This window comes from Frankliniella occidentalis, unplaced genomic scaffold (genome assembly GCF_000697945.3).
Source record: "Frankliniella occidentalis isolate FOCC.00 unplaced genomic scaffold, Focc_3.1 Scaffold68, whole genome shotgun sequence".
NCBI lineage: Eukaryota > Metazoa > Arthropoda > Insecta > Thysanoptera > Thripidae > Frankliniella > Frankliniella occidentalis.
Genome location: NW_026267198.1, coordinates 1,221,653 through 1,231,713, shown reverse-complemented (window position 1 = coordinate 1,231,713; position 10,061 = coordinate 1,221,653). Strand labels below are relative to the sequence as shown.

The 10,061-nt window shown below is 38.4% G+C and overlaps 1 protein-coding gene across 1 annotated transcript; it reads left to right on the top strand.

The window, feature by feature from the left end:
• Nucleotides 1–538: 538 nt before the first annotated feature.
• On the top strand, nt 539–8,525 carry LOC113216462 (uncharacterized). Its single transcript, XM_052268376.1, has 5 exons — nt 539–2,168; nt 2,251–2,587; nt 5,396–5,629; nt 6,348–6,702; nt 6,884–8,525. Exons 2-5 carry the CDS (start codon nt 2,312–2,314, stop codon nt 7,120–7,122), a joined length of 1,104 nt encoding a protein of 367 aa, XP_052124336.1. The 5' UTR covers nt 539–2,168; nt 2,251–2,311; the 3' UTR covers nt 7,123–8,525.
• Nucleotides 8,526–10,061: the final 1,536 nt, after the last annotated feature.

Sequence of the window (10,061 nt, the reverse complement as noted above, 5' to 3'; positions counted from 1 at the left end):
TATATTTTTTCTTAAATGGACTAGCTTTGTCTGGAGTCACATTATGTTTAATGATATCCAATAAAATGGTGGGAGCATTGAAATTAAACTGTATGATACGACACATTATAAATAGAACTTTCAATTTAATATACTTCAGTGACTCGTGATTCTTCAAATGTCTCGGAGAAAGCTGATAAAAAAGAATGAAAGAGGGACAAGTTATACTTGTCGTAGGAGAGAAGTTTAAATGTATTTTGAAATTGAATTAAATATTAGGGTATTGAATTTTACTTCAACCAGAGGCAATCTAACAGAATTTCACCTTTCACAAATAAAGGGAATTCAATGAAATGTGAGCTTCATATGGCATTACAGAAAAGGGTAAATTAAGTAGGGGGAGGGCAGTGGGGATAGGAAGGAACAGTAGCAGGCATATTCTGTAAGTGAACTGCAGTAAGGCATACATTTAAGCCCCCCCCCCCCCCCCCCCCCCCCCCACCGGAAGGCCCCCCCCCCCCCCCCAATCTCTTTCGGTCTAGGAGCAGAGAACGGTTGCCTACCTAATAGGCGGACCCTTATTAGTTTTCTTCTGTTTTTTATCTCTTCTGTAAATTTAATGCACTTCGCTCAGCTACCCCGTGCATAATGTTAACGCACGGGGCCCTACGTTTTGATCTGGAAACATCTGGCACGGTAAGTATTTGACAGATACAAATTTGTTCTACATCTTCTTGTTTCAGCTGTAGCATAGCCTTTCTCAAAGTACTTTAGTTTGTTTTGTTTTCTATTCTCTCTGCAGAAATGCAATCACCCCTAAGGACTCTCCATTTCCAAGGAATGTTGATCCTCGCCCATTCTCAAGAACATACGATAAATTTTATAGCAGTAAAATTCAGTGTGTGGTTCTCAACGTTACTGCCGCTGGTCCAGTTACTCATTTGATGTGCATTTTAATATGGTATTTTTTTCCCTCTCTGTTGTAATTTACTTTGATTGGTTTCCTTTTCTCATCAAAATCTTGGGCATCCTTAAAATTCCCTCTAAAAACTCCATTAAATAATTTGGTTTTAAGAAATAGTCATTCTTGCCTCATGATGTACCTACTTGAATTATATGCATTGTATCCAAAGGACGCCCTGTATTGGGGCTGTTTCATTCCCAACTTATGCATCCCTGGTTGTGTTTCACAACAACAACTTTGAAAACAGATAGTGTGTTTGAGACGTATTAATTCTCTAGGGGGAAAATAAATACCCTGTTTTACACTGTAATGCAGAGGGCTGACTTGAATTCAAAAGAAATTTCAAGTGGATTTGTATCATTACTCAGTTTTATCACTTTTCCCAGGGCTTTTTAAATTTTTATAGACACATCCTAAACTATGAATACTTTGTGGAAAATTTCTTGTTTTACCTCGTATGGATTGCAATAAAGTACAGGGAGAGAGCTGTTCTGGCACCTGGATTTCCCTAATTTCTCAGAGGGTGTCAGTGGGGTTTGTTTTTAAGAGAACATCTGTTAAAGATTGGTATTAGGGTGGTATGTGTGCTGAAGTTTATATATATATATCACTTGATGTTATACAGTAAACTTAAGCATAGGCTATTCAAAATATTTAGTTCATTTCTCTATTTTACTTCACACAGTTTTATATGCTGTGCACTTTCTCCAAAATCGGATGCATACGCAGTCGTTAACGCTGCGGGACCCCGAATCCCCTCCCTTGCATTCTCCCTCCCCTCCCTGTTACCCCTACCCCTTGCTCCTTCATTTGTCAGTTGCTTTGCCGTTTTGCGCGGTAATATGTACCAACCAGTCTTAAGTTTTTGTCCCTGAACCAGGTTGTTAGGCGGCTTAGCCATGGCAATGCCCCGCTTGCCTGTTAAAATACCAGGTACTCAACCTGGTACATTTGTGTATCACAAAAATGACGGGTATGTCTATCAGAAGAATCGTGTAACCGATACGAGTGTTTACCTAAAATGTGCAAAATATGAGGGCAGATTATGCCATGGACGGGCTATTTTCAACGAAAGGGACGGTTTCATTAGCAAAGCTAATACTCACAATCATAATCCTGATGTTCATGAGCCTGCAGAAAGGGAGCTCCGAGGAAAAATTTTAGCCAGGTGCAGGACAGCAGAATATGTATCTTTCAGAACTATCATTAATCAGGAAAGATAACCGTAAGTTGGAAGACATGTGTTACGATTGAAATTTTGTAAGTGTCTCCTTTACGTTTGAAATATCCTCAATGTCTTATTGCAGATATAATATGGCTGTAAAGCAAAGAGTGTCCCTTGCTCGAATGCGCCCTGCATTGCATTGAATGCAGAGGGCAAGGCGTTCTATTTATCCCGAGCCACCACAATCATTGCAGGAGTTATCTGAAATTCTTAGACCGCAAAACAGAATTATTACCATGACAAAGGATGGAAGGGACAACTTTTATGCTGCTTCAGTGAATGCTGCTGACGGTTCTCACTGTGTCATATTTGCATCCAGAAGAATGATCAATTTTGCTGCAAGAAACATGGATTATTTTTTTGGTGATGGAACGTTTCAAGTTCTTCCAGCTATTCCAGATTTGACACGTGCTTCACAGGTAATTTTTGTGGAGGATATGCATATTATCACTGAAAACAATAATATATAGGTATTTTTTATTTATTTATCTATTGAAAAGAGATTGTCCAAAGGGACTGGTCCTGTTGTGGACTATACAATTGTTAGTTGGGTGCGGTGAGCGATGCACGGCAACAAGTATTTAAACAATAACACGGATAAAAATATAATGAAGATTTAACAAAAATAAATTAATTTGAAGATTTAACAAAGATAAATTAATTTGAAAAAACATTGTGACTAGAGTCAAAGTAGACTGGTAGGAGATCTCTGCAGAACAGGTCCAAGAAGTGAGCTTTTAGTTGCTTTTTGATTATATTTCTTCTGTTGAGTTGCTTGATATGGATTGGAAGGATATTGTAGATGTTCAGAGCTTGATAGTGAATGCTGTGGTTTCCATATTTAACTGATGTTACTGGGGGGAGTGAGAGGAGATTGAGAGAGCGGGTATTTTTATTGTGAATGGATCTAATGGTGGAGAGAGGGGTGGAGATAGTTTTGAAGTTGAGGAGGTGGTGTATGATGATGGTGACCAGTCTTATTTTTATGAGAGTATCCAAGGGCATGATGTTGGTGATTTTATAAAGTTGAGTTGTTGGATACATTCTATCAACCCCGAGCATAGTCTTAATGACACCATTTTGCAGCACTCTTATTTTTGATACTGTAATTTGATTAGTCAGGCCCCATATATTGCACATATATATTAAATGTGAATGAAAATAAGCATAGTACAGGCTCTTTAAGTTGTCGAAACTGAGGACTTTTTTAAGGCGAAAGATTAGCCTACTCACTGCTCTAAGTTTGGGCAGGAGGTTGTTTATATGGTCACTCCAGCTGAGTGTTTCATCAAGAATCAGTCCAAGATATTTAAACGTTTCAGTTCGCTGTAGTGCTTGTCCTTCCAACAGCATAAGCAGATCCTTTGGTTCCTCTGACATCTTATGAAAAATCATATAGTTAGTTTTTTTTTATATTGAAGGAGAGTTTGTTCAGACAGAACCAGTTATATAGAGTTTGTAGATCTTGTATGGCTGCTTCTTGAATGCTGTTGTAGTCAGTTCCTTCATATAATAAGACTGTGTCATCAGCAAATAAAGTAAGTTTACCAAGCAGTGGAAGGTTAACTATGTCATTTGTATATATAAGAAACAACAGGGGTCCTAGGATGGAGCCCTGTGGAACTCCACATAGGATTGTTAGAGTATTACTGCAAGTTGTTTCCAGCCTCACATATTGACCTCTACCATTGAGGTAGGAGGCAAACCAATCATTTGCTCGGCCCCTAACTCCAGCCTTTTCTAATTTTTTTAGGAGTATTTGATGATCTACCGTATCGAAAGCCTTCTTGAGATCAATGAATATGGCAATGCTTTTCTTATTTGTATCTAGACTATGCTGGATATTGACAACAAGATCAAAGATTGCCCCTTGGGCATCTTTATTCTTTCTAAAACCATATTGTGAATTTGCGAAGAAATTAGTCGTATTCAAGTGATCCAAGAGTCTCTTGTACATTGACTTTTCCGATATCCTGGATGGGGCAGATAGGATAGAAATAGGCCTGTAGTTTCCCGGTTCGGTTGAGAGTCCAGACTTAAAGATTGGTTTGACCTCAGTTAATTTTGCTTCTTGGGGAAATATTCCTTCTTGGAAAGAGGAGTTTATAAGTTTTGTGAGTGCTGGGGCCACACTAAGACTTGTTTGTTTTAAGAATTTGTTATTTATCCCATTGGGGCTAGAAGTCTTATTTGTGAGGCTGTTGATGGTATTTAATATTTCCTCTTCTGTAACTTCTTTTAGAATAAGGTCATCTGAGATGCAGGTTACTGCATCTAGACAGTTGCCCATACCTGGTTGTAGCTGCTTTGATAGATTAGGTCCAACATTGATATCAAATTTATTTAGTGCTTCAGCAATATGGGACTGGTTATCATAAGTGACATCTTCAAACTCGATTGTCTCAATTTTGTTTCCTTTTTGTGACTTAATGCCGGCTAGTTCTTTAAGTACAGTCCAAATAGGTCTCTTCTTTTTTATAAGACCCTCCATTTCATTATCATAGTAGTTTGTTTTTAGTTTTCTTCTTAAGGCATTTATTTGGCTGCTTATATTATGATGTAGGGATTTGTAGTATTCACTTGTCGGATCAAGTTTGATTTTCTTACAAATTTTTTGCTTAGTTTTTGAGAGATTCATCAGCTCATCATTTGTCCATGGGTTCAGTTTCTTCTTTTTGTTTGCGACAGTTTTAATCTTAGTTGCTTCAGTTAGAGCGCGAGTGAATGACGAGTGGAAACATTTTGAGATATCCTCTGTTGTACCAAACTCTTGTAGGTCCACATTGATATATTCTGAATACTTTTCAATTAACTTACTAACTTTAATTTTTTCAGTTGTGGTTGGTAGATCAGTTGGTATTATGAAGTTTTTAATTTTGAAGGACCAGAGTAGCGTGTTGTGATCGCTTACATTATTAGATATAGTGTATATCTCAGATCTTCCTTTAGGTATAGAATTTGTTCTTTTGGTATGAGTTTCATAATGGACAAAACCTGTCATACGTTAAAAAGGAAATAATATTTGGAAGCATGCTTCGTCCTGGATGTAAGTTCTTCTACTGAACTTAACTCAAAATTTTTGCTGTGACTAAATTTTACAAAATTCACAACTTTATCTTTAGCCTGAATTCCTCTTAAATTTCCGAATTATTGTTTTTAGTAGTGTCCTTTCAAATTCAAATGTTGTCCTTTTTTCAATACTATTTTTTGTTTCTTTTCTTGTGTAGGTCTACACTGTGGTAGGTAACTGGAACCACCATATTATACCTATTGCAACTGTCATAATGACAAGACGGACTGAGAGTGCATATGATGCTGTGTTGCAAGCTCTGCATGCACTTTTGAATGGTGCACCAAATGTAAGGAAAATAGTAACTGACTTTGAACCTGCTGCCCAGAATGCTTGGGAGGACAACTTCCCGAATGCAGAACTTCAAGGCTGCTTCTTCCATGTTGTTCGTGTAAGTTTAATTTCCTGCACAATAAGACAAAATAACAAAGTGGTTTACCTCCTTAAATCATCTATGAGAAAAGTCTATGGAGCTTTTAAGTTGTCTGCTTTTGTTACTCTTTGTAATGCAAAAGATTATTGTCGAGTCTGGGATGATAATACTCCTATTGTATATTGTAAAATTAATATTTTCTAGAAATGCCAAGCAAGTTTTTATCTAGACAATTATCAGATTTGCAAGATTTAGCAACTTTATAGTTGGATTATTATGATGGAGCAGTGGAGCTCTTGTTAAGGGGCACTGTAATACAAGAGATAAGAGAGAAGAAAAATAACATTGGAATTTGTCAATTTCAAAAATAAATGGTTTGTGTTATTGAAGCTGTACACCTTGGGTGCATATGAATCTTTTAAATTCCACCAGAGAAGGACATCTAGTAAAGTCCTGTGGAAGATAAAGGAGCTGTTAGCAGTGCTTAAAATTAATTTGTTATAAGCTTTTTCATTCCATGTTTCTTACACTCTTGTAAATTTTATGTGTCATGATTAATGCTATCAATATGTTGACCATGTAACTTAATATTATCATTTTATGCATATAAAAACTCTCTTATGTGAGATAATGGTTACCTCTAAACACTTAATTTAAAAATCTCCTAAAAATAGGAGATGATAATTTTCAGTGTGCCTTTAAACATAATATTAAAATATTGGTTTATAATTTACAGGCCTTCATCAGGTATGCCAAAGAGCAACTTCACATGACTGTACATCTCAGGAGGGATGGACCTGTGCGCAGTTTGGTAAGGCTCTGCTGTGACATTCCTCTGCTGCCCCGCAGATATTTTAGAAGAGGATTTCTGATCATCATGAATGAAGCCAGAAATGAAGGTCGCAGAATATATGGTATCCTGAGACCATTCTTTGACTACATCCTAATAAACTGGATCAACAATGAGCACAAAAATAGGCTCATGTCTGTGTATGGCTCCCGGTATCGTACCAATAATACCTGTAAAAGCCATCACAGGCAGCTCAAGAAATACATGGTGGTCCCCCACCCCAATATTTATGACTTCATTGGTAAGTTATTGATGCAGGATACCTCAAAAATTTATTAAACATGCAATCTGATCGGACAAATCCCATTTTCAAAAGAGTTTGAACAGATTTTTTGCTTTGGCAAAGCGTTGTCGTTCTCTTCATTCTATATGGTGATTTTTTATTGCCCTAATTAGTGTTATACTTTTCATTGGAATTACAGGTGGCATTGCCTCGATTGAGGATGCAGCCTGGATTGATGCTAATGCACTAGAAAACGGTGAGGTTGTTGGACGCCGAAGGAAGGCTGCATCAATAGCCAATGACCGACGCCTCCGCCGTCTTGCCAATGACCTCAGGCAAGCTGGTCCCCAACTGAGAGATGCTGCTATCCTAAGATACCTGCGGGCAGCAGCGTACACATTTGCAAACGCCTATGACAGGGCAGTGGAGGAGGCTTAATTGCGATGCTTCTCATAAGTAGTTACTATATGTTATCATCCATATTCATGTTCATATGAGGATGCCTGTATTATGATCTAGACTTATAGAAGCAATACAATTGTTGTTACCGATGCTATTTGTAATGCTTATACTTAATGTTGGCACCATAGGTCAAATCAAAGTGAAGAGAGAATGCACAATTAGAGAATACAGAATAAATAGTTTTTGTTTTGATTCCTTTGTTTGTTTAGAGCAATAGTTTTTGCTGATCAAGGAGTTCTGTGTATTTTGGCATGTGACTTAATGTGTACTACGAATAAGTTGCAAATCCGCCCTTCCCATGTTTCTTTAAGATTTTTCTTTCTTATTTTTTGTCCACTCCTACCAACTAGTTAAATTAGTCCTACAAAACATTTGTTCAAGATTAAGTGATATTCAGTGCAATGGAATTGAAACTGCTTAAGAGGAGATATATTGAGTGCAATAAATTACTAAAAAGAGATTAAATGGAAGACTGTAGTTCAAGCTCTAAAATAATACTTTAAAAAGTTCCACAAGTTATGATAGAAAAACGAAGAGAGGTTCAACTCTAAAATGTCTTTAACAATTTTCATACAATATGGACACTTGAACTTGTGCAGTATGGAATTTTGCCTTAGCAGTCATTGAATCCACACATGGTCCACAAAATGGGTAGTGCCCACAGTCTAGGGCATTAGCTGTTGCACAAGGGCCCTTGCAGACCCCGCACCGCTTACCAGCTTCAATCTCATCTGCGAGGAAAAATAGTTCGAGTAACTATCCAACTTTTTACTGATACACAAAACATGCACGTGTCACTTGTAAATGGGAATGCTATGAAGTTCCACAAGTTGACAATGGTGTGAAGTTACTGATTCACAATATCAGAAGTCTAGAAAAGATAAGATTATATTACACACTTACCATCACTATCTTCACTCATCTCTAGGACACCGTAGTTGCTTGGGCCTGGGGTTCCCACATCTTGCTTGACGTTGGCAGCTTGGATGAAGCTGGCAGCTGGCATGACGTTGGAAGCTTGGATGACGTTGACAGCTGGCATGACATTGGAAGGTTCGATGACGTTGGAAGCTGGCATGACGTTGGCAGCTGGCCCGACATTTGCTAAACCAGATGCAGCTCCTTGATCAGCAATGCGCTCCACGGCTATTGCAATCCTCGTCAGAACATCCAGTGCTGTTAAAAGTAACACAGAACTATATGCATTAAGAGGAAACAAGAGTTTAGTCAACGCAAGTACAGCATTCAAATAATTATATGTAATACGTTTGAGCTGCCACGCAAATAAATCAATATATGTAATTCAACTTGCGTACACTGTTGGAAGTTTTTTCGTAATTTGACGAAAAATGTCCTGTTAATTTTTCAACACAAACTTCTTCATTGGCTGAGTGATAAGCGAAGCCTATTACTCCGTCTGGTCGGAAAAAACTTTTTCTGTCTGTCTGTCTGTCCGTCTGTCTGTCTGTGTGTGTGTCTGTCCGCACGATAACTCGAGAACGAATTGAGCGAGCGACCTGGGATTTTCAGGGTCGTTTTGTACCTTCAAAAGACAAGTCGAGTTCGAAGATGAGCATTCTAGCTCAAAAATTGGATTTTTAAAAAATCAAAAACAACGGGTCCAAAAAATGACGTTTTTTGAAAATATTTTTTTTATGGTCTCCTAAGGGGTAACTCATTAAAGTAGAGGTCTTTGGGCGAAAATTTCGTCCGTTTTGCTCTAGCTCAAACCGTTGAGGCACTAGAGGGTGTTTTTGGCGAAAATAAGCGAAAAAATGTACAACCATGCATGATTAGTCGAACTGACGGGCGTTGACGGGCCGGAGGCCAGTATCTTTGTGCACATTTTTGCACTACCTGACTCGGGTGTCAGCGCCGCAGGCCAAGGTAGATGTATGCCAGGCGCGTCGCTGCGTAACAGTGTTTCGTGAGGTATCGCGAAGCCTGTTACGCGAGACGTGGTCTGGCGTACATCTACCTTGTTGGCTGAGCGATTAGCGAAGCCCATTACTCCACTGACCGAAAAAGTTTCATTCTGTTTGTGGGTTTGTTTGTTTGTTTGTGTGTTTGTCTGTCCGCACGATAACTCGAGAATAGATTGAGATAGCGATCTGGGAATTTAGGGGTCGTTTTGTACCAAAAAAAGACAGATCGAGTTCGAAGATGAGCATTCTAGCTCAAAAATTGGCTTTTTAAAAAAATCAAAAACTACAGGTCGCAAAATGAATCTTTATCAACATATTTTTTTATGAGTTCCTAAGGGGTAACTTGTCAAAGTAGAGCCCTTCAGGCAAAAATTTCGTCCGATTGGCTCTATCTTGTACCGTTTAGGTGCTAGGGGGTATTTCTTGACCAAAATGAGCCGAAAATGATCAAATGGTCGATTAAATCATTTAAAAGACTTCATTTCGAAAAATTGTATACACACTCCTATTACCCCGTCTCGGGTGTCAGCGCCGCAGGCCTAGCTATATGTGCGCCAGGCGCGTCGCAGCGTAACAGTGTTTCGTGAGATATCGCGAAGCCTGTTACGCGAGACGTGGTCTGGCGTACATATAGCTAGTTATTTTAAAGCAACGAATACATTCCTAAAATGACGAACAGTTTGTAACTCGGTTTTTGTCCTAAAAGAACGTCCTGTACATAAGAATTTTTTGGCTGAGCGATTAGCGAAGCCCATAACTCCACTGACCGGAAAAGTTTCATTCTGTTTGTTTGTTTGTTTGTTTGTTTGTTTGTTTGTCTGTATGTCTGTCCGCACGATAACTCGAGAAAGAATTGAGATAGCGACCTGGGATTTTCAGGGTCGTTTTCTATCATAAAAAGACAGATCGAGTTCGAAGATGAGCATTCTAGCTCAAAAATTGGCTGTTTAAAAAATCAAAAACTTCAGGTCGCAAAATGTATTTTTATCA